Below are 25058 nucleotides of genomic sequence, written 5' to 3' on the forward strand. Positions count from 1 at the left end.
TTGCATTTTGCTATGGTACAATGCTGTGCTCCGCAAAACTAGAATCCTAGTGCTTACCAACATGCTGGGAGGTGATTTATCTCTAGGGGTGAAGCTCAGATTATCCCATATCTAAGAGTTTATCTGTAAATTAGAATGCCAATTCATTAGTCCCTAAGAGGATCAGAATACAGGAAATTGGTTGATGAATCAATTTTAAACTGGGTAGAAACTGCATGGAAAACCCAACTTGTAATCCACAGATACTTTGTTAATTCAAAAATATTGTAGCTAATGTCATCATATAGAAATGGCAAGTTTCATTCCTTTAGCACTCAGAATCTTTTTATTACCTTCTGAATCATCTTATTTTTAACCAGTAGATTTTAATTTCTCTTTTTGGAATACTAAGCTATTTATCTACAAGCCAAGACAGTATTTTTTATATAAAAAGTTAAAGTATAGATAAATTAATTGTTATATACTTACTGAACATTTTTAACAGAAAATGGAAACCACTTGCTTTTTGTTTTCTCCAGGAATAGAAAAAGTAGAGATAATTGATTTAGGGTATTAAATTAGAGATGTTTTCATTTGTATGTTTTGTAAAGGTTTAAAAATAAATGATTGCTCTTAAGGAGAGTGGCTGTTTTGTCTTTCCAGCTAGGATTGTAAGTTTCCCAAAGCAGGGAATATTTTATTTACATTTAGAGTGACTTGTACAAACTGTGTAAACACAATTTTAAGAAAAATAATCTGATGACATAGATCCCCTTCCTTCTCTATGACATTGATGTCTACATAATCTTTAAAGAGTCCCATGGATTTCAGAGACTGTTTGAGTAATAACAGTGCATATTTAAATATACATGAATGTAATAACAGGAAGGTATAGCTGTGTATTTGTTTGCTTGCTAAATAATAATCAGTCAAGTGCTACTGCTTGTGTTAGGCTTGGTGATTCAATATTAGCAACTGGAATTTATCCCTGAGAACAAAGAAGTTAAACCTACCCTTTGGGCTAGTTTTTATAGAGAAATATATAGTGAGAAAATATGAGATACCCTTTTCCTCAAAGAATTTATGATTCATAAAGGGAATACAAGTCTCACACAGGACATTTGTAATATGTTATTCCAAACATTTGATGGGCATTTTATACTTTTCCATTATTGTTTGCTTGTTTAATTCTTTTAAAAGTCTTGTGAAGTAGTCAAGGGACAAGTATCATCCTAATTTTACGATACAAAAATTGAGACTCAGAGAGATTGATTTACCCAGGATTTCCCAGAGGACTGACAATAATTAAATACCAAAACAGAATACAGAAAAAATCAGAAAGATGAAGTAGCATTACGATGAGAGTAATTGGGGATGCCTTCATATAATAGGTGCAAATTAAGAGTTTTCTCAAGAGATGAATATGATATAAGAAGAAGGAGGATGGCAAAAACTTGAAAATGAGAGTGAGGCAGGTGATTTAAAAGTCAGTGAAGACTTCTACTTTCAGGCAGCTCAAATAAAGACACTTTTCTCTGTTTTTCCTACCAAGTAAATCTGAAAATGCTGAACATTATATATAAAACAAATAAACATGGGAAGGCTCTGAAAGATGGAAAAAATTAGAAAAGGCCGTGAGTTGCTTGGTTTTTGTATTTTTGTTTTTTGACTCATACATGTCAGATTGGGTGCTGGAGGAAAAGGCAACCACAAAGCACCAGTGGGCATAGACAGAAAAGCCTCAAGAAAAACCTGGTGCCTCTAACCACATGACTGGGAAAGGAACAGCCTAAAAATAATGGGAAAATGATAGCCACTCTACTAAAGCCAAGTGACTGTAGAGAAAACTTGCCCCACCCCAGCCCATGTCAGCAAAGGCTGAGTTGGAGGGCTAGACTACCACGTTCTCCGTGCTATAATGAGATGTTCTAACCTCTCTTCTGTGAGTAGGGAGCTTGGATCTTCATTCATGCCTGGTGGTAAGAAAGGGTCTCTCCTGTCTTCTCCTCCTACTCTTCCTCGTGGTGTTAGTGGGGCTCACAGGGGAGCCTGGGCTTCCGTCTTCATCTGGTAGTAAGAAGGCAGCCATTCTCTGATCCTCTGAAGTGATGTCAAAGGGGGCCCAGAAGAGAGTTAGGACTTTCACTACCATTCATAGGTAACACACTCCAGTTTTCTCAGTATCAGTAAGTCACATGGTGAATGGTTCCAAGGCATCCCTTGTCCTCCTTGCCAGAAACACTGAAGTGGTGACCTGATAAGGAGTGGGAACTCTAGCTCCACCCAGCAGTAGTGGGAACCCTCCCTCCATTGGTGTCATCAGAGGCCCAAGGAGGAGCTCTGGACAACTGTTCCCGCATGGGAGTGATGAGGTGCTGTACCCCCAACTCTGCTGGAGTGGTGCTAGAGGAGGACAATTAAAACCCGGAGCCTCGTAGGATAGTGAACAAAATGACCAGGCTTCGTTTGAGAGTCAATTGGCCTTCCCAGAACTAGGAAAACCTCAAGCTAAGTAAGAAAGTTGATCATAGATGCTCAGTGAATATGACAGAGAAGTTAGAATTGCCTATCAGATTTTATTTTAAAGATATATTTTATTTATTTGAAAGGCAAAGTTAGAGAGGGAGAGAGAGGGAGAAATCTAATGTCTGCTGGTTCACTACCCAGATGGCTATAGTGTCCTAAAGCCAGGAGCCAGGAACTCCATCCACATCTTCTACCTGGGTAGAAACATATGGGCCGTCATCCACTGCTTTCCCAGATGGGTTAGCAGGGAACTGGAACAGAAGTGACAGCCAGGATTTGAACCAGCTCATATGGGATGCCAGCATCAGAGGTGGCAGCTTTACCTGCCATACCACAACACTAGCCCCTGTTTATTTATTTTAAAGGCAAAATGACAGAGAGAGATGGAGGGATTGAGTTCTTTCATCTGCTGTGTTACTTCTCGTGCCTAGGCCAAAGCCAGGAGCCAGGAACTTCATCCGGGCCTCCCATGTGGGTAATGAGAACCCAAGTCCTTGGCCTATCGTCCATTGGCTCCCAGGCTCTGTTTCAGGATGCTGGATCACAAGCACCATGTGGCTGGGACTCAAACTGAATGAACATTCTGCTAAGGGATGCAGGCATCCCAGGCAGTGGCTTAATCCTCTGTGCCACAGTTGTTCCCTGGCAAGATTTAAAAAAAAAAAAAAAAATATTTATTTGAGAGGTAGAGTTACGGACAAAGGAGGAGAGAGAGAGAGAGACACACACACACACACACATAGAGAAAGGTCTTCCATCTGCTGATTCACTCCCCCAAATGGCAGCAACAGCCGTTGCTAGGCTGATCCAAAGCCAGGAGCCAGGAGCTTCTTCCAAGTCTCCCAAGTGGGTTCAGGGCCCAGTCACTTGGGCCATTGCTGCCCCAGTCGTAACAGAGAACTGGATCATAAGAGGAGCAGCCAGGACACAAACTGGCACCCATATGGGATGCCAGCACCACAGGTGGAGGTTTAACCTGCTGTGTGTGCCACAGTGCTGGTCCTCCTGGCAAGATTTTAAAGTGACCATCATATAAGTGTTTCAAGGAACAATTACAAACATTCTTGAAACAAAGAATCTCAGCAAAGAAATAGAAATCAAAAAAATAAAAGTTATAAAGAACAAAATGGAAATTTTACAACTAAAAAATACAAAGCTGAAATAAAACTATCAATGAATGGAATAAACTGGATGTAAGACAGAGGAAAGACTTGGTGAGCTAGAAAATAGAAAAATAGGGTCCGGCACTGTGGCGTAGCATGTAAAGCCGCCACCTGCAGTGCCGGCATCCCATATGGGTGCCAGTTCTAGTCCCAGCTGCTCCACTTCTGATCCAGCTCTCTGCTATGGCCTGGGAAAGCAGTAGAAGATGGCCCAAGTCCTTGGGTCCCTGCAGCCACGTGGGAGACCAGGAAGAAGCTCCTGGCTCCTGGCTTCAGATCAGCGCAGTTCCAGCCGGTGTGGCCAATTTGGGAGTGAACCAACAGATGGAAGACCTCTCTCTCTCTGCCTCTCCTTCTCTCTGTGTAACTCTGACTTTCAAATAAAATAAATATATTTTTTTAAAAAAGAAAATAGAAAAATAGCCTCAGAGACAGATGGGATTATAACAGAAGATCTAACATTCAAGTTATTGGAGTTTTGGAAGGAAGGGAGATATAGGGCAGAGCTGAAAAAGTACTCAAAAACTAAAGATAGAAAATTCCCCAAATTTGACAAAAGATATAAACCCATAAATTTGAGAAGCTGAATGAGCCCCAAGCAGATAAACCCATAGAAACCCATATAAACATAGATCACAGTCAAACTTCGAAAAACAAAATACAAAGACTAAGTCCTGAAAACAGCAAAAGAAAAATGACACTGTGCCTATAAGGAAGAAACAGTTCTAATGACAGAATTCACTTCAGAAGCCATGGAAGCCAGAAGAGAGTGGCTCATTGTTCAAGTACAGAAATCAAATGACCTGTCAGGAGCCAGCGTTGTGGTACAGTAGTGGATGTGCTGCTGGAATCCTATATCTGAGTGCCAGTTAGAGTTCCAACTGCTCCACTTGCCATGCATCTCCCTGCCAATGTACCTGGGAAGGCAACAGATTGTGGGGAGCAACCCGGACTAGACTAAGTTACTGGAATTAAGACTTATTCTATACATCTGCTCTCCCACAATATGGCGCTGAGAAGGGAGAAACAGCTTCTACACAGCTGCCTCCAGTTCAACCAATAAACTGTAGGACCTGCTCCTGATTGGAGGAGAGCAGCGCGCTTGGCGTGTGGGTAGCAGAGTTGGGATTGGTGGAAGAGGACTATAAAGGAGGAGAGAGACAACATGCACCAGGAACATCTATCTGAAGGAACACCTGTGCAGCCCCCGAGAGAGCCGGCCAGCGGTGTGCCGCTCCCCCACGGAAGTGGGGAAAGTGGCTAGGGGGAACCGCCCTTCCACGGAGGTGGAAGGGTCGGTAGCCAACCCGGGAAGAACCAGCAGCAAACCCGGGAAGGGCCAAGCAGACAAAAGAACAACGCAGGGTGCTGTGTCGTTCCTCCACGAAGACGGGGAGCGACACAGATGATGGTCCAAGTGCTTGGTCCCCTGCCATCCACATGGGTCACCAGATGGAGCTCTTGACTTCAGCCTGGCCCAACCCTGGCTGTTGTGGCCATTTGGGGGTTGAACCAGCAGATGGAAAATTCTCTTTGTCTCTGTCTCTCCTCTCTGTTTCTCTGCCTCTCAAATAAATAAATGAATTAATTAGAGAACAACAATAAAGGATCTGTCAAGTAACAATACTGTATTAAGCAAAAATATCCTCCTGGAGTGAAGACATTTTGAGTTGAAGGAAAAATAAGATAAAGCAGACAGACATACACTAAAAGTACAGCTAAAGGAAGTTCTGTAAACAAAATATAGTGATAAAAGAAGGACTTTTGAAATACCAAGAGGTGAGAAAGTGTGTGGTGCTGTGGTCTAGTTTGAATACCTCTGCAATTTGGATGTTGAAACCTAAATCACCAACACGATGGTATTAAGTGAGGTGGAATCTTTGGAAGGTGATTCCACACTGTAAAGACCCAAAAGCTACAAGGCATCATCTGTGAAGCAGAAACAGGCCTTCACCAGCCATTGAATCTCTTGATACCTTGATACCAGCCTCTAGAACCATCAGAAGTAAATTCCTGTTTAGCTACTCAGTTTATGTTTTAATCTGAATGGACTAAGATCTATGGTAAATATGAGTGTGGATAAATACAATATGCTTTGCCTCTCGAGTTTCTAATTTATATTTCATATTTGAAGCCAAAATTTTATGACATTGTCTGAGAGAGTTCTAAATGTACGTAGAGAAAATATGTAAGGATATGGAGGATAAGGAGAAGTAAAAGGAGATATAAATTCTGCACTTACTTGAGCTAGTAAAATGAAACACCAGCAAGCTGGGATAATATCTGGAACAATCACTAAAAATATATTCAAAGAATATACTCAGCACTACAGATGAGTCAAAATTGAATTCTAAAAAAATTGTCCAAATAAGTCACAGGAAGTTGAGTAAAAGAAATCAGAGTAAACAGAAAAAAACATTGACATATTCCTTAATTTACCAATGATTACCTTAAATATAAATGATCAAAATACTTAAAAGGCAGATTGGCAGAGTGAACTGAAAAAAACATGATTTTCCTATGTTGTCTTTAAGAATATAACTTCATTGATATCATAGCTGAAAGTAAAGGGGTTACCAAAAGATATATTCAACAAATATTAACCAAAAGAAAGCAGGAGTTGCTTTATTAATATTAAGACTTTAGAGGAAACAATTTTCAGAATGTCTGTATATGGGTCAATCTGCCAAGAAGACATAATGATATAAATGTGTAAAGCAAAATCTGATAGAACTGGAAAAAGAAATAGATAAATTCACTGTTAAAGACTTCATCTCTCTGTCAGAAGTTGGTAGAATAGACAAATAGAAGATCAGCAAGAATATAGAAGAACTAAATACCTTCATCACCCAACAAAATATAATCAATATTTATAAAATACTCCAACCATAGAAAACAGCAAATTCTTTTCAAGTGTTCATAGAACATACAAGGTAGAGTACATTCTCTGCCATAAAATAAACCATCTCCACTCATTTAAAATGCCTAAATTATATGAATGTATTTTCTCACCACAGTGAAACAAAGTAGGAGTAACAGAAGGGTAATAAGGAAAATGTCTGATTACTTGGAAACTGAACAACACATTTCTAAATAATCGATGTGTCAAAGAGGGGGTCTGAACAGAAATTTTAAATGCATATAAATGATAATATGCCAAAATTTGTAAAGAACAGATAAAACAATTCTAAGGGGATACCTAACACTGAATGACATGAGAAAAGAGGAAGAGTTTCAGATCAAATGTCAGTTTCTACCTCATAAACTTAGGTAAAGAAAAGTAAAGAAACCAAAGCAAGCTCAAGAAAGGAGAAATCAATAAAGTTGAAAAAAAATAACAATATTAGAAATCAGTAAAACAAAGTTGTTTCCATAAATAAAACTGACAAAATGACTATTATCAGAAATGGTATCAGAAGTAAGAATATCACTATAGGGGGTTGGCACTGTGGTAGAGCAGGTTAAGCCACCACCTGCATGCCAGCATCCCATATAGATGCCAATTAAGTCCCAGCTGCTCCCTTTCCAATCCACATCCCTGCTAATGGTCCTGGGAAAGCAGTGGAAGATGACCGAAGTTCTTGGACCCCTCCCACCCACATGGGAAACCCAGAAGAAGCTCCTGGCTACCGGCCCATGTGACCATTTGGGGAGTGAACCAGCAGATGGAAGATCTCTCTCTCTCTCTCTGTAACTCTGCATTTCAAATAAATAAATAAATCTTTAAAAATATATCAGTATAGAAATAATTACAGAAAACTTCCCTAATTTGGAAAAAGAAAGGGACATCCAAGTACAGGAAACACATAGAATTCCTAATAGACGTGACCAGAAAAGATCTTCACCATGACACATTATAGTCAAACTCTCCACAGTAAAACAAACAAACAAAAAAAGATTCTAAAATGTGCACAAGAGAAACGCCAGATTATTTTCAGAGGATCTGCAATTAGACTCACAGCTGTCTTCTCATCAGAAACCCTACAGGCTAGGAGAAAATGGAGAGAGATATATTCCAAGTCTTAAGAGAAAAAAACTGTCAACTCAGAATCCTGTACCCTGCAAAGCTCTCATTTATGAATGAAGGTGAAAAAGGACCTTCCATAACAAACAGAAATTGAAAGAATTTGTCACCACCTGACCAGCTCTGCAAAAGATGCTTAAGGATGTGCTGCACATAGAAACACAGAAACATGATCATCACTACGAAAGAAAGTAAAGGAAGAAAATCTCCCAGTAAAAGTACAAAGGAAATCCAAAGTAAACAATAGGAATATTTATGGAAAAATGGCAAGGCCAAGTCATTACTTATCAATAGTCACCTTGAATGTAAATGGCCTTAACTCTCCAGTTAAAAGATACAGACTGGCTCACTAGCACAGTGGATAAAGCCAGGGCTGTTGCATAATGGATAAAGCCACCGCCTGCAATTCCACCATCCCATATGAACGCCAGTTCAAGTCCTGGCTGCTCTACTTTTGGTCTAGCTATCTGCTAATGTGCCTGGGAAAGCAGTGAAAATGGCCCAAGTACTTGGGCCCCAGCACCCACCTGGGAGACTGGAATGAAGCTCGTTGCACCTGGCCCAGGCCTGGCTGTTGAGGTCATTTCGGGAGTGAACCAGTGGATGGAAGATCTCTCTTTCCTCTGCTCCTCCTTCTATAACTTTGTCTTTCAAATAAATAAATAAATCTTTTAAAAAATAATAAAAATAAGGTATTGGATGCAGAGCCTGCCAATTAAGAGACAATATAAGATAAGATAATAATAAGACAATATATACTGGGGCCAGCATTGTGGTACAGCAGGTTAAGCTGCCACTTGTGATCCTGGCATGTCATATGAGTGCTGGTTTGAGTCCCAGTTGCTCCATTTACCACCCAGCTCCCTGCCAATGCTCCTGAGAAAGCAGCAGAAGATGTCTCAAGTGCTTGGGTCCCTGCCATCCATGCATGAAGTTCCAGGCTTCTGGCTTTGGCCTGGCACAGCCTTACACTGGAGCCATTTAGGGAGTGAACCAGCAGATGGAAGATTTCTTGCTGTTTCTCTGTCTTTTGCTCTCTGTAACTCTGCCTTTCAAACTTAATCAATCAATCTTTTTTTAAAATGGTAGATACTTTCTCTCTCTCTCACTGTCTAACTCTTGCCTGTCCAAAAAAAAAAGGTAGATACTGCTGCTGTTACTGATTTGAATGGCCTTGACAAATGACAAGATCGGGGTACTCAAAACGAAAGAGGTAAGATTTTAGGGAATGCAACACAATATTAAGAAAAGTTAAGGGCCAGCGCTATGACTGTGGCTCAGGGGGTTAACGCCCTGGCTTGAAGCATCGGCATCCCATATGGGAGCCAGTTCGAGACCTGGCTGCTCTACTTCCGATCTAACTCTCTGCTATGGCCTGGGAGGGCAGCAGAGGATGGCCCAAGTCCTTGGGCCCCCGCACCCGCGTGGGAGACCCAGAAGATGCTCCTGGCTCCTGGCTTTGGATCGGCACAGCTCTGGCCATTGCGGCCAATTGGGAAGTGAACCATTGGATGGAAGACTTCTCTCTCTCCTTCTCTCTCTCTCTCTTTTTTTCTCTCTCTCTCTCTGCCTCACCTCTCTCTGTGTAACTCTGACTTTTAAATAAATAAATCTTATAAAAAAAAGTTAGTCATTTATTTCCAAGGTAATAAGGAGATTTGCCTAATATTAAACATTGAGAAATAATATGTGTAATTGCAGACTATGTATATATTTAAAAGAAATTATTGTTATAATTTCAATTTTTTAACATTACAGTGTCTTTTATATGGTACAATGCTTTATAATATAAAAACTTTTGTTTACCAACTTTTACTTATTACTTTTTCAGAGATTGGAAATGCTTACGCTGTTTTAAGCAATCCAGAAAAACGAAAACAGTATGACCTCACAGGCAATGAAGAACAAGCTTGTAATCATCAAAACAATGGCAGATTTAATTTTCACAGAGGCTGTGAAGCAGACATAACTCCAGAGGACTTGTTTAATATATTTTTTGGTGGTGGATTTCCTTCAGGTACTTCAATGTTAATTATCAGTATTATATTTTATGAAGCTAGAGGTTCTTTCCTCCTGTTGTGCTGTTTAGAGATTAATCTACCTTCCCTGCATTTCTTGTGGAGTTAATGATTCTGTGATTTTTTTTATGACCATAGAAAATGTTAGGGCTATTACTTTGACCATAGCTTGCCTTTTTCCTGAAACATTTTAATAAAAAATAAAAATACAGATATTCTTTGTATAAAGAAAGATCATGTAAGCAGGAAATCCAGTGACAATGTCTTAAGTAAGTGCTGTTATAAATACTGGAGTGTCCTCTTCCTTGGATGACTATTTCTCTTTGGTTCTGTGGGGATCTTTGTAGATATTTTACTTGTAGCATTATAGATGATTGATTTGAATTTATGTGGAGGTCTTCCTCTGTATTTCCACTGAAATAGTAGAAAGGCTGATTGATAGGTTATCTATAAAGTGTTTTTATTTATCTATGTTAAGGTAGAAGGAATTAACTGCACTAGGCTATCAAAGTAAAATAAAAATTGAATTGGTACTGGTAAATGAATAGACCTTATAGTACCAACATAAGTAGTATTGAACTCTATTTAAATTTTCTGTTGGTTTTTTTGTGTAGAAATTAGTTTTCTTTGAGAGTAGGTACTCAGCCGGCGCCACAGCTCAGTAGGCTAATCCTCCGCCTGTGGTGCCGACACCCAGTTCTAGTCCCGGTCGGGGCGCCGATTCTATTCTGGTTGCTCCTCTTCCAGTCCAGCTCTCTGCTGTGGCCCGGGAAGGCAGTGGAGGATGACCCAAGTGCTTGGGTCCTGCCAGCTGCATGGGAGACCAGGAGGAAGCACTCCTTTAGACCGGCGCAGCGCACTGGCCACGGCGGCCATTTGGGGGGTGAACCAACGGAAGGAAGCTCTTTCTCTCTGTCTCTCTCTCTCTCACTGTCTAACTCTGCCTGTCAAAAAAAAGAGAGAGTAGGTACTCTAAGGTAGTTAAAATTATAGATCCAGCCTTATTTATAGCATTTATTTGTTGTATGGAATTAAACATGTCATTCAAAAATTAAGAGAATTTTTATGAACATAGTGACGCAATTTGGCATTGGAACCCCTTTCTGATTGTTAGTGAGAAAGATTGTTTTCATTAATAAGATATTTTTGCAAAGTACCCTTAAAGAAGGGAGGATGTATAAATATGAATTAATTAACTAATAACCTGTGTTCTGGCCTATTAGCATACATAATTATCTCTTACAGAAAAATTATTAAAACTAGTAATTTTTATGAAAATGTAGTAGTTAGAAAACTTTCAGGCAATAGTGAATTTTCTGCTAATAGGTGATTTACATTTATTTTTTCTAGTTATAATATAGTTTATCAGTGGTAGCCATTCTGATTGGTCATATTATTTGAAAACAACTGGAATGTCCATCAGCAAGAGAATATTTGAATACACTGTGATCCACCTATCCTATATTATGTACTAGTTTCTAAAAAGTGAACTGGAGTACTATCTTTTGATTTATAGAGATGTTTGTGATTCACTGATAAATGCCAAAGGCAAAGTTTCAGAGTAAGGATCCAAGGTTTGTAACAACAAGGACAACAGAAGTCCTCTACATGTGCTGTGTTAGTGAGGAACTTTAACTCAAGTTTTCATAAAGAAGAAACCTCTGTCTTACTTTACAAAAGGCAAAGTCTGGGAAGAAACCCTTCAGTTAGAAGACAAGAGGGCAGTGAACGTTCAGTACTCAAACATGCATTACTTAAGTAATGTTTAAAAAAAGTGTAATTTTTCTGAACATAATTGTTATCCCTAATTTAACCTTGCTTTTAATCTTCTAGGTAGTGTACATTCATTTTCAAATGGACGAGCTGGTTATAGCCATCAACATCAGCATCGACACAGTAGACGGGAACGAGAAGAGCGAGGAGATGTATGTTTATGACATGATTAGAAGTCACAAAAAAAAATGGCAAATTTCAGCTCAGGAAAAGCTATTAGAACTGCCTAAAAATAGAGCAAGTTATTTTAAGAAATAATGAGTTTTCTTTCACCAGGGGCATTCAATAGAGACTAGAAAATCCCTTAGGGGTATGATAGGGACGGGGACAGAGGTCAGGGTTGGGAGGTGATTGGGCAGTATGACCGCTACAGATTTGGTATTCTGTCTTTCTAATGAAGATACACCTGTGCTGTGCATGTTTTGACAGTAAATTTTTTACTGTTGGCCCTATAGAAATTAGAATTAATACACTGAAAAACTTAAATTGGAAATAACTTTCCTTGTTCTACTACAGTTGTACCTAATTGCCTATAGCAGTTAATTACATGAAGCAGAAAGGTAAATGGAAAGAACACTAGACTAGAAATTAAAAGGCCTGGGCTCCTGCTCTGCCACTCATCAGCTCCCGTCTTTTACCCTCAGAGCCAAGGTAAAAATAGTTTTGCAACCTGCAGCATATTGATAAGTCACTATGTGTGTATGAGAAATAGAGAGACGAGACTTCACCTATAAAACAAGATCACAGTACACCAGTGATTTTCAAACCAGAAACTGGTGATGCCTGGAAGGTTGTAGTTTTAAGAATAACCCCAGGGGATTAGTATAATCGGGCAGATTTGAAAGCAGTGAAGTTGGTGATCTTAAATGTCATTTCTACCTCCAAAAATGCATGACAACTGTTGGATTATTGACAACAACAGTTAGTTTACAATTTGTTATTCTTTGATGATTTTTTTATAGGGAGGTTTTTCTGTGTTTATCCAGCTGATGCCCATAATTGTATTGATCCTCGTGTCATTATTAAGCCAATTGATGATCTCTAATCCTCCTTATTCCTTATATCCCAGAACGTAAGTAGTTAAAGTGAAATTTTATGAAAATGAATTGTTGCTGTCTCTTATCTAACTTCCTTAAGGGCTTTATGTTCTTTTCAGCTTTTAGATGCCAAGTTTATTACTACAAGTATACCAAATTTAAAAAAATGCTTTCTAATTTTTAAAATATCTATTTAAGTGATAAATTTGTATTATGCTGGTTTAAATTTCTGTTCTACTATGGATAAAGACAGGAGTTACATATTAATTAAATTGGTAAAAATTTTATGTGGTAGATAATGTGTTGACATTAAAGATAAAAAGTACTTTAAAAGACAAAAATTCTTTAAAGACGAAAGAAGTACTGATTGATCTTGCAAAGATTTGTGTTGTAAAGGGGGAAATGAATTTGCTCTTTTATTTTTTGAGATATCTATTAAATGAAAGTAAATAATACTTTTTTGTTATGAAGTATTTTCCCAACATATACTTTATATAAAAGCTCAAGACATATGGGAAATTCAAAACAACATCCATTCTAAATTTTATTGCAATACAATGAACATAAAAGAAACTTTGCAAAATCATTTTGTCAGTGATTTTACAGTATTAACAGATGAATCTAAAACAGAAATTACCATTTCTTCTAAATAACCAAAATTTTAATAACTAAAAATTGAGAAAACTCTTAAGAACATAGTATATTAAAAATGTGGGATTTTTTCAATGACATGAAATTATGGTTTTAGGCAATTTAAGAGAGTATAAATAGATTATTACCAATATTAACTTAATAGTTTGGTTTGGAGTAGAATATTAGAATGTCCAGTTTTAATTAAAATAATAATTATTCTTTGTTTCAGTGGGTCAGGTCAAACTATTAAAATGCGGACAGAAAACTTGGGTGTTGTTTATTATGTCAACAAGGACTTTAAAAATGAATATAAAGGAATGTTATTACAAAAAGTAGAAAAAAATGTGGAAGAAGATTATGTGACTAATATTCGAAATAATTGCTGGAAAGAAAGACAGCAAAGTAAGTTTATCAGATGTTTAACTTTTTAAAACCTTTTCGTAGTCTTTGGTTACTGTAGATTTTCCTACTTAAGGAAAAGGATTACTCTGGTACATAATTGAAAGCATATATTAAATGAGAAATACAGAGTTGGCCCTCTGTGTCTGCGAGTGCCCCATCTGTGATTTATCCAATCTTAGACTAAAAGTATTTGAAGATTGTTGAACTCTTTACTTAGTATAGAGTTGGTCATCTGTGTATAAAGTTAATTGAAAATGGATCTTAGTGGAGAATGGGTCTGGGAATGGGAGAAGGAGGAGGAGGAGGGGTGGGAGTGTGGGTAGGAGAGCAGATATGGTGGGAAGAATCACTATATTCCTAAAGTTGTAGTTATGAAATGCATAAAATTTATATTCCTTAAATTAAAAGTTTCTTTGGGAAAAAAATAAAAAATTTTTAAAACGCTTAAAAAAGTACTTGAATAAAAAAAAACAGATTGTATTTGTACTGAACATGTGTGTTTTCGTTGGCATTATTCCCTAAATAATACAATATAACAACTATTTACTATTCGTATTATATTTATATTTCATTATATAAGTAATGGAGAGATGATTTAAAGTATATAAGGTGATTTGTGTAGGTTACATATACCAATTTGTTTAAGGTACATGAGCATTCATGGATTTTGATATCCAAAGAGGGTCCTGAAACCAGTCCGCCATAGGTACCAAAGAACAGCTGTAATATGTTTTATATACATGTTGCTTAAATTGGTAGTTGGCACATCATAAGAACTTAATAAATACGTGTGTTATTGTTGCTGTCTCCCAACTGCTGGTTCACTCCCCAAATGACCACAACAGCTGAAGCTGTGCCAGGCTGGAGCCAGGAGCTGGGAACAAAGTCCAGGCTCCCCCATGGATGATACTGACCCAACTACTTGAGCTATCAGCTGCTACCTCCCAGAGTGTGCATTGCAGGAAGCTGGAGTTGGGAGCAGAGCCAGGACCTGAATGCGAGCACTGCAGTATGGGATGCAGGCATCCCAAGTGTTTTCTTAACTGCTACAACACACACCCTCAAGTAGATTTTGTAGCTGCATTATTTATAAATAAAAGGTGTAGAGTAATATTACTTGAAGTGCTCATCCAAGCCCAGTTTTTTTCTTTTAAATAAAAATTGTTTCTGGAGACCATTGCAGATACAATCCTACATTCTTCCTGCACATTTTGAATGTGGTCCAGTCTAATGCAGAGGTTCTTTTCTTTGATTACTGTTTCCTATAAAGTAACTGATTTTTTTTCCTTTTTATTTTGCATCTTCTCTGAGTGCTCCCACCCTTGAGAAATGTTAATAATTAGTGGCATGGCTGAGAGTAACAGGAAAAAACAAGGAGTTCTTCCTGCGGAATTTTGATGTGTAGCCATGTGTTTATCATTGTGTTATCTGCACACTGAAGGAAACCTAAGAAGTGCTTATTGGCTGAATACTGCTATTATGATTATATGAAGCATTTTCTAGTTTCTTCATTAATACTATTATATATTTTTAATTCACATAAACTGAGGACAAGATTTTAAATTTTTATACTTACATCTTCAGATAATCTGCAACCTTAACAAAAAGAAATAATCCACAGCAAATATAACCACTAGTAGTATTTAATAGTGTGTGATATTTTCAGGTAAAAGAAGTCAAGTGATGCTTTAAAACAGTGGTTTTTAGATCACTGAGGACTAGTGGAGGGAAAACTTTCTGACATGAGTTCACAAGATCCTATTCTTACTTCTTTTCTGTGTTTATTTTACAAGCTAGGCTTTAGGGAAAGTTTTCATTTAAAGAAAAGGTTTTCTACTAAAATGGCTTTTAGGAGTAGTACATTGATTTTTTTAAAGGTAGTAGAAATATATTGAAGCTCTCCTTCGAAACATTTAAGTGTAAGCAAGTGGCGACATAAATTTTTATTTAATAGCAAAATATTTTTCTTTAACAGAAACAGATATGCAATATGCAGCAAAAGTATACCGTGATGATCGACTTCGAAAGAAAGCAGATGCCTTGAGCATGGACAACTGCAAAGAATTGGAGCGACTCACCAGTCTTTATAAAGGCGGATGAACTGGAGTTTCTGTTTATACCTTTTCGTGTACTCTTTCTTTTTTTCTGTAAGCAAGTTTAGTTTCATCATGAAAACTGAAGAAAAACATTGGATATTAAAAAAACTCAATAGTTGGTTCCTGAAATCTTGGACAGTATATGACCTAACGGCGCCTTTAAATAGTAAGAACTGAAAACTAAAATTAATATTTTAGTTATGCTTCTGCAATTATTTTCATCTTAAAAGCCTATATGATTCCTAACTAAAAATGTCTCAAGAAAGGATTACCATACCTGTAGTAATTTCCAGTTTTAGTGATTATTTTCTCCCATGTCATAATAAATATTTATAGAATGATCATTTTGTGTACATACAAGTTACTGCTTTTGTATTTAAATTCTTTTATTGTTTGGCTCCATGAGACAAAGTTTAAGTTGATGGAACAGAGTTATACAACAAATTACATTTTTCTTGTTGTGTGTTGAATATGTGGAGTTTGAACAATGACACTTTTCCAAAAAGAAAAAGAAACCGTTTAACTTTGTGTAAAATCTTATAGCATTATCAGCTTAGAGGGAATGATATTTTTAATAATGCCATTATATTCCAAAATATATATTGAGATAAATGAACTGGTGTAGAGTATCAGTTTGCTGTTTAGTTTTATGAATTGCTGAGCCATGCATAAAAAAGAAATGCTTTACCGATAGATTTTAAAGAAAATATGAGGAAATGGCTATAAATAATAAACTAAAAGGGTCTTCATAGTACATTGCAGTTATGCCATTTGCAAATCTAGTAACTAAAAATCCCCTGAATGTTCATTTATATGTCTTTAAAGGCTGCTAAAATTTATGAAAAAGAGAACCCACCTAATTTTTCTCCCATGGAAATTTGCAACTTCATAATAACCATTTAAGCAGAATCCAAAAGTAAATGGGTTCTTCTGCAAATAAATAATAAGAGAAATTACTACTGAAATACAGCTTTGTGCCTTTTAACCCTATTGCCAACTCCTAAACTTATTAAGTAGATTATAGTACACTTACTTGGTCAGAGCATGATCTGTTTGGCCACATGCGCCAGTGAGCAGAAATACAGCAGCAGGTAAGGTAGAATAGTGACTTATAGCAAGTCATCCATAAAAACTTCTGAGCTAAAAATCTATTCACCATTGAGTCACTCAATTAATCCTATAGGAATAAGCTCTTTGTAATTAAATCCATAATATGAATTAGAAAAAAACAAACAGCTGGAAATTGAAGTGTTGGTGCCTGTTTACTGGGTATGAAACTATGTGATTTCTATTCTTTTGTGTTTAGCATTTGTAATACTTTAATGATTATGCTTCAGTTAATGGAACATGATCCTATCTTTGGTTGCTTTTTGGTGAGGGAGAGAATAGTAGATAGACTGTCTTTCTGTTCCTTTGTTTAAAGATCTTTTTCTGAGTATAATTGATTTATGTCAAGTGTTGAATCAAGTCACTAAAATCACCTTCTCTTAAAAATATTCTATTATATCCCCTTTTCTGGGTCAATCATTAGAAATGCCTTATTGAGTTAGCAGGTTAAACTAAATAACACATTGTCCTATTTGCTATTAGACAATGTGACCTTTTGTTGGGAGGAAAAAAAGCAGTACTTAAAATACAATTTAAAATATTTTCTTGAGCCTGTAGAATAGTTTTTTTTAAATAAGTTCATAGCGTTCTAATTAACTTTTTGCAAATTCATGTGTATCAGAAATTTTATAAAAGTTTAAATGAAAAAATTTCACCTTTATTTTTCCAGTTTAATGGGAAATTTACACTATTGTGGTTGATAACTTCTGTGAACTAAACCCTCCTGTTGACTGATTCTTTTCCTTTAAATCCTGGATTTCAAGGGATAGATGAAGTTATCAAATTAAGTAAAATTGATTATCATGAAGTCATCCATGGCTTTTTCACAGTATTTCAGTTGCGTTGTTGCATTCCATTACATTTCATAAAATGTTAGGGGAAATGTTTGATATAGTAAAATTTCCAACAATTTTGGGAAATGATGATTGCCTGATATTTTAAGTCACATAAGTAAAAAATTTGCAAATAAAGATAGGATCCTTAATGTTGTCCTTAACATGGCATAAAGGCCCACTAAATATCTTAGAATTTTGGGTTAATTTTACAAAGTAACAAGACCTTAGATATTTTGAGACATCAGATTTTCTTGTTTGCTCCTCTTTTATAATAAAAATCTCAATGTTTTGCCATCTTATTTTTAGTTACAGTTGCTTTGCAATTTCATTTGATCATTTTACTCACCATCCAAAAGCCCTCAGTCCTTGAATTTAGTTTACTAGTGTTTCTAATTGGTATTTTAGGAGCTTGGCAGCAGTTATTCATTAATGTTTTCCATGTTTATTTCTTTGTGCATGCGTACACATGCACACACACACGCACACACACACATACACATACACAATGGGTAGGCAGAAATAAGTACCTTTTTTTCTGGTTCTTTTGATTCTTTAGTTCCCAGATTGGTGCTAGTCATAGGTTAGTTTCAGAATTTATTTTGATGAAATAAAAAGTTGGGTTTTCAACCATATGAAATTTCAGGTTATAATCTTATCTAAAAATTAAAGAGAAAATAATATATTTTGGAAACATTGCATTGAATGCCTAGATAAATTTGTTCATTTGTGATTTACAAAACTGCAGTAGAAACTAAGAGCAAAGTCCTTAAGGCCTGCATTTGCCGTTGAATTAAACTAGCATCCTTTTTGTGTCAGCTCAGGTGTTTACAGGAACAAGAATGTGGAATGCCAGCCCTTTATGTTAATTGCAGTGTTTATGCTTAGTTTTCCTTTCTGTTAAATCTTCTGCTACACTAGTGTGTAATGTAGTTAGAGACACTATTATTTGCTTTTGCTTAGTTGATCTGTAATATTTTAAAGTACAGTTGTTATTAACCTATGACACACTCTAGTTACCTAATGCATTCCCATATATTTCATTAAAACAGTAAATCTCCCACCTGTGATAAGGCAGTGAACTCTTCCTTGATGTTGGCCTGAGGACCAAATGAGCCATCTTTCCAGTTAGCAAGTATTATGACAAAGGATCAAATGCAAAAGAGAAGAATTATGCAGTTATGTAGCTTCCCTATGAAGGTTGAATTCTGTGCTACCTGTATTGCTGTCCTTCCTTATACTGAATGAAGCAAACTGAAAGGGAATTCATAATCTTTGTTTCTTATCTGAGCAGAAAAAAACTGTTGAAAATGAAAAATAAATCTGAATTTCAGTCTTCACTAAATAGCTGAAAAATCTTGTCTCTTAGCTGTGTTGGAGTACTGCCTAGTTATAATCCATAAAGTTCTCTGTACAACAGTGAAAAAGAAAGTAGTCTGTCAATTTCCAGATTTTCTTAAATTCTAATTTTCACTTACAAGGAGAAAATGGATAGAATGAGGCTTTCCAAAGAATTCTTGCACACTGTTTCATAATTTGGCAGGCAAGGTTTCTTTCTGGTTTCTTTACTATTAAATAGATACTTTCATATAAATGGAAATATTTTTCCTCAAAACATTCAATTCAAAACATACTCCTTATATTAAGGATTATGTAACCACAGTTTTTGTAAATTCCCTATGTATAACTTTTTTCCTGTTGGTATGTGATTCCTTTTCCTTTAATTTGATTATTTGCTGGTGTTGGGGCCAATAGATTTGTGAATATCTTGTCGATGTGTCTGTGTATAAGTGTATATATTTATATTTTTTCCAGCTAATACCTCAAATGTGTGATTGTTTAATATATACCACACTAAGTTTGCACAGAGCAGGGCTTCCATTAGCAGTGGATTACTTCTAACATTGAAAATCAGTCCACAGAATTCATTGGTGTGAATTCTTTCTGTTGATCTTTTTTCATGTTTTAATGCAGAGATTCCTATTCTAAGGGTCATACTTTAAGTGTATCTTTCAATACCTGGCAATCTGGAAATATAGAGAGGTAAGAAGTGTTTCTTGAAATGGCTTAGTTTTGAAAGTTATTCTTAAAAATTGGGTTGACCAGTTGCCAAGATGTCTAGTAACTGCATAACCAGATGACACTTGGCATGATTGTGAGCAAGTCTCATTCACTCCAGCACAAGATTCAAAACATTTTCAGCTGAGGCCCTACTGTAACATTTTAGAGCAAGCAGCATTAAAATAATATTTTAATTGAGATTGGATTATTTTAATCAGTTTCAAAATTATTTTTGAATTAGATGACCGTAGATGAGAAGAAAAAATTCACATAATCTTTTGTAACTCATTTGTATTAAGAAATGCTTCTTACCTATTCTTTGTCTTATTTTTGTGTTTAGATTTTAGATTGCTACATAAGACTATTTTCATTTAAGTTTATGTGTTTTAAAAAGCTACAGGTAATTTTCCAGGTGCGATGGAATTTTAATGGAAGCCTTGTGTAACTTAAATAAAGTGAAACTGGTAAAGGAAATCTTATTTTATTTGTTGACACTGCATTCAAGATTATACAGTTAGGTTTAAAATGGAATGTCTGATTTGTAAAATATTTAATGTTACATCAGACTTATAAAATAAAATTTTCTGTGTGAGAACTCTGTTAAAGAAAATGCATTTGATTTTTTTAATGAATGTTCTACTGAATGATTTATGACAAATTTTTGTCTTTCAGTCTCTGTAGTTTATCTCAAAATATTAATAAAAAAGAAGGTCTGTTCTCACAGTAAAAGATTTGTTTTATCATGTTTTATACTCCTAATGTGCCCATGTATGTGTAAATGCCTACTGAACAGGTAGGTGAACGTGGTATTGGGAATTCATCTTTGAACAAGACAGACCCTTATGGAGTTTATATTTAGCAAAAAAATAAAATAAATGTGAATAGTTATAATTGTGATAAATGTGACAAAATGACAAGGTCTATATGAGAGTGTGTTTCTGGAAGGTAAGTGGTTGTGGGAGGTTCAGGTAAACTTGCTATGAGAAACTGGCTTTAAGCTAAAACCCAAAAGATGCAATTAAGTAGGCATGAGATGAACACTAGGGAAACAATTCAAGCAGAGTGTACTGAGTTGGTAAAGTCATAAAAACTTTATGGAAGTGAAAACAAACTTGTATGATTATAGCAAAACCAATCAAGGCTAGATGAGAGAATTAAAGTAAGGTAAGAGACCAGATCCCTGTAAGACCATATATAAACTATGCTAATGATATTGGACTTGATTCTAAGACAATAGTCAAAATACTAATTAGTTTTTTAAGGGAAGAGTTACATGATCAGAGTTTTTAGAATATCATTCCAGTTACTGTGTGGTTAAGAGTATAGAACACAAGTAAACATAGGAAGTATAGATGTTATTGCCAAAGAAAGATGATCAGGGTGAAAATATAGACGGGTGAATGATTTCAGAATTATTCAGGAGGTAGAACTAAGAGAAGTCTGGATTTTTGGATTTGTGAGATATGGTGTTAGCAACTAAAAAAGCAAGCTAAAACTTCCCAAAAATTCTACTGAAAGGGAATTTTATTTAAAATCAACTACTATATGAGAGGCCTTACTGATTTTTTATTCTGTTGAAAAGGGTCAAGTAGCAAATGGAGAGTTAAGATTCACATAGTACCTGGTATGTCCAGAGGATATATGCTCCTTTGCAAAGTTGTAAGCATTACTTGAACTAAGAGACACCACTAACATTCTTTCAGAAAAGAATCCACAAAGGATGGGTTCAAATGCAAGTGCAATTGTAATGTTGGTGCACAATCTAATGGGTTCCCATTTTCTTGAAATAGTTTAAAGTGGGGGAGAGGGAAAGTGATAAGCATTGACAAAGAATAAAGATGAATTTAAAGGAATGATTTTCAGGGCAGCATTGTGGCACAGTGGGTTAAGGCACTGCCTGCGGCGCCGGCATCCCATATGGGCACTAGTCTGAGTCCCAGCTGTTCATTCTATCCATTTCTTTGCTAATGCACCAGGGAAAGCACCCAAAGATGGCTCAAGTGCTTGAGCACCTTCCAGCTATGTGGGGAGACCCTTCCAGAGTCCAAGGCTCCTGATTGGCCTGGCTCAACCCTGGCCATTGGGGCACTTGAGGAGTGACCCAGAGAGTGGAAGATACCTCTCTCTCTCTTTCTCCATCTGTCTTTCAAATAAATAAATAAATCTTCACACAAACACACAAAGGACTGATTTTCATTGAATCATTGATTAGAAAAAGAACTTGGAGGATCTGAAGCTGATGACAGAATTTATGTTTAGTCGTGTGAGTTCTCACCAGGCAAACTCAGTAGCCTAGACACAGGCATGAATACAACATCAGGAAAGATGGTGGGGGAGTGTAAGGTGTTGAGAAGTGAGTGATTCTAACTGTCTATGGGATGCACTCTAGAGGATGGGGGAATTAATGATTTCTGAGATGACTGCACATAGTTAGGATATGATGACAGTGGTAGTAATTATTACCCGTGACTTTATAATTGCATTCTCAATGGACCCAAGATCCCAAGCCATAGCCAGAGTTAACACTGCCAAGATATTTACTCATGGCCAGTCTTAATAAAATAGTTTTGTAGAAAATCCGTAAGATTCTGTTTCCCCCATGAATTTGAAAATCAGTAAACTTTTCACAATTCAATCGAAATCCAGATTACCATTTTTTTATAGGAAAGCACAATAAAAAGTTGAGATCTCTGATGGTGTACATAACAGCTGAGAGAACTTAAAGCTAAACAAAACAGACCAATTTAATCAAAGGAGTTGGGACAGTGTGCATGTTTATTTTATGTATGTCCCAGTATGCTGCATACATAATAGAAAATTTGGAGAAGGTAAAAATGACAATTTAGTTTCTGAACCTCAGGGATCATTTAGTACATTTCATTTTGGAACTGGTATACAATAGTGATTTTTTTTTTAAAGATTTATTTATTTGAAGGTCAGAGAGAGAGGTCTTCCATCCACTGGTTCACTCCCCAGTTGACCACAATGGCCAAAGCTGCGCTGATCCAAAGCCAGGAACCAGGAGCTTCTTCTGGGTCTCCTACGCGGGTGCAGGAGCCCAAGGACTTGGGCCATCTTCCACTGCTTTCCCAGGCCATAGCAGAGAGCTGGATTGGAAGTGGAGCAGCCGGGACTGGAACCAGCGTCCATATGGGATGCCGGCCCTGCAGGTGGTAGCCTTACCCGGTACGCCACAGCGCCAGCCCCCAATACTGATAATTTTTTAGGCCAATCACTATTTTTCCTGGTCCTATGCTAACAGTCATAATACTAATGAATTGATGCAAATAGTTCGAGTACATACGGAAGTCTCCCATTAACTTCTCGTAATTCAAAAGTCACCGCACTGTAAACTAGAAATCCTGCCGTTCTTTCATTTTGAAGGCATAGTAGCGTTTTGAGATTTGGAAGGAACAACAGGCGGCTGAAAATGTGAACCTAGAACACAGATGAAAGGTGCAGGTTTAGTACTGCCATTCTCAGGGCACCATAGAAAGAGAAAAACATCACTGGGGAAAACGGACGGTCTAGAGAAATACCATCTTCTGCAGAGTTCGGAGGCTGGAGCGAGTGGTATCTGCAGCGTCCCAGAAGATGAGACACAGGAGTTTAAATAAAGAAAAGAAATCTATCTTCAGTAATGTCAGTTGCTATGGAACTGTTGAAGTTCATTTATAATGATTGGGAGGTCACTTGTGGAGCTCCAATTTCAGTTTTATCCTCTCAAAGAGAACAGTAAATAAGTATCCAACACTTTCCCTCACGTCTTGGGCTAGAAGTTAATTCCTTCTGCACTCCCACTTTTATAGACCGAAAATGAAGATTAATAAGTGTCCATAGATCTCATTTTCCAAGGTGCACTCTTCTGTTTTGAATAAATGAGATCTGAAAAAATCTGCAACTAAAGCAAGGAGCTTAAGTTTTTCCTCAGAGAGGCCGAGGCAGCGCTCAGCTAAGGTGTGATTTTGCTCCCAGAGGGTTTGTCATAAGGGAAGTTTGTTACTAGAATCTAGCTGGCCAAGGCCAGAGAGGGATGTTGCTACACAGGTTGTGATGCACAGTGCAACCCCTACAACAAAGAATCACGTGATGGAAAATCTTAGTGCAGAAGTTGAGAAACCTCGGGCTAGGGTGACTGGAGAGTCCCCACTTCTACTGTTTCCTAATACTCCTTACCACCTGCTGTGGGCTTTTGTTAAATGTACAATCAAGGCACGAACTAAAAAAAAAGCACAGGCAGCCCTTAAAAGGCACATCTGCCCGTCAATAAGCAATGAAAGAGGGTAGTTCCCTGTCTGCCCGAGGTGCATCCTTGACTCCAGGAAGCACAGCACTCCTCTACTCCTTCTAGATATGGTCCTGAGTCAGAGAGCATGGGAAATTCAAGAGGCAGGCATTGTGGTCCGGCCTCATTGTGATTCAACCTCCGCTCGGGAGGCGCGCATCCCACGTGGGAGTCCCTGGTTCAAGTCCTGGCGCTGCCTCCTGTCCAGCTCTTTGCTAACATCCTGGCTCCTGTAGCCGTTTGGAGGGGTGAGCCAACGGATGGAAACGCTCGCCCTCTTTACCCTTCAAATAAATAAAAATGAATAAAAAAAATTTTTAAGAGAGAGAGAGACTAGAAAATTGGGTCAGAAGGCAATCTTTTTTTTTTTTTTTTTGACAGGCAGAGTGGACAGTGAGAGAGAGAGACAGAGAGAGAAAGGTCTTCCTTTTTGCCGTTGGTTCACCCTCCAATGGCCGCCGCTGCAGCCGGCGCACCGCGCTGATCCTGGTAGGAGCCAGGAGCCAGGTGCTTTTCCTGGTCTCCCATGGGGTGCAGGGCCCAAGCACCTGGGCCATCCTCCACTGCACTCCCTGGCCATAGCAGAGAGCTGGCCTGGAAGAGGGGCAACCGGGACAGAATCCGGCGCCCCAACCGGGACTAGAACCCGGTGTGCCGGCGCCGCAAGGTGGAGGATTAGCCTATTGAGCCACGGCGCCGGCTCCAGAAGGCAATCTGGATCTTCTAATTACTGGCAATTCGGTGCCTGCTACTCCGTTTGTAACGCCATTCTCTCAATTTTTCATCCACAAGAAACGGTTTGAGAGTATGGTCACTGAAAAACTAGAGAAATCATGCACCCTGGCCGCACAAGAATGTCTTCTGGCACAAGCCTTCGAGAGCAAACATTTTCGAGAAGTGTTTAGCAACCAGCGTCCGGCAGCCGACGTCCCTTAGACAGCGCCTCAGCGCGCAGGCGCCAAGAGAGGCTCGCGGCGGGGCGGGCGGGGCGGGCGGGGCGAGGAGCGGGGCGCTCGCGGTCTCCCCCTCCCACGCTCAGCCCCAGCCTCCCCGGAAATTGCGTATCCCTGGACACCAACGCGTAGTAAGTGCTTCCTGGGACACAGATGGGGTCACGAGTC

General features: G+C 37.8%; 1 protein-coding gene across 2 annotated transcripts in view; it reads left to right on the forward strand.

The window, feature by feature from the left end:
* The window catches only part of DNAJB14 (DnaJ heat shock protein family (Hsp40) member B14), a 56699-nt gene extending 36318 nt beyond the window's left edge, over window positions 1-20381 (forward strand). For both annotated transcript variants that reach the window (XM_008267567.5, XM_002716953.6), the window contains 5 exons: window positions 9524-9709; window positions 11544-11635; window positions 12446-12555; window positions 13383-13555; window positions 15531-20381. In XM_008267567.5, coding sequence (XP_008265789.1) covers window positions 9524-9709; window positions 11544-11635; window positions 12446-12555; window positions 13383-13555; window positions 15531-15655 — 686 coding nt within the window. In that variant the 3' untranslated portion in view covers window positions 15656-20381. The remainder of the gene's footprint in view (window positions 1-9523; window positions 9710-11543; window positions 11636-12445; window positions 12556-13382; window positions 13556-15530) is intronic.
* The last annotated feature ends 4677 nt before the right edge of the window (window positions 20382-25058 follow it).

Source organism: Oryctolagus cuniculus, chromosome 8 (assembly GCF_051225735.1).
Source record: "Oryctolagus cuniculus isolate XC-2025 breed Fujian yellow rabbit chromosome 8, ASM5122573v1, whole genome shotgun sequence".
Taxonomy (NCBI): Eukaryota; Metazoa; Chordata; class Mammalia; order Lagomorpha; family Leporidae; genus Oryctolagus; species Oryctolagus cuniculus.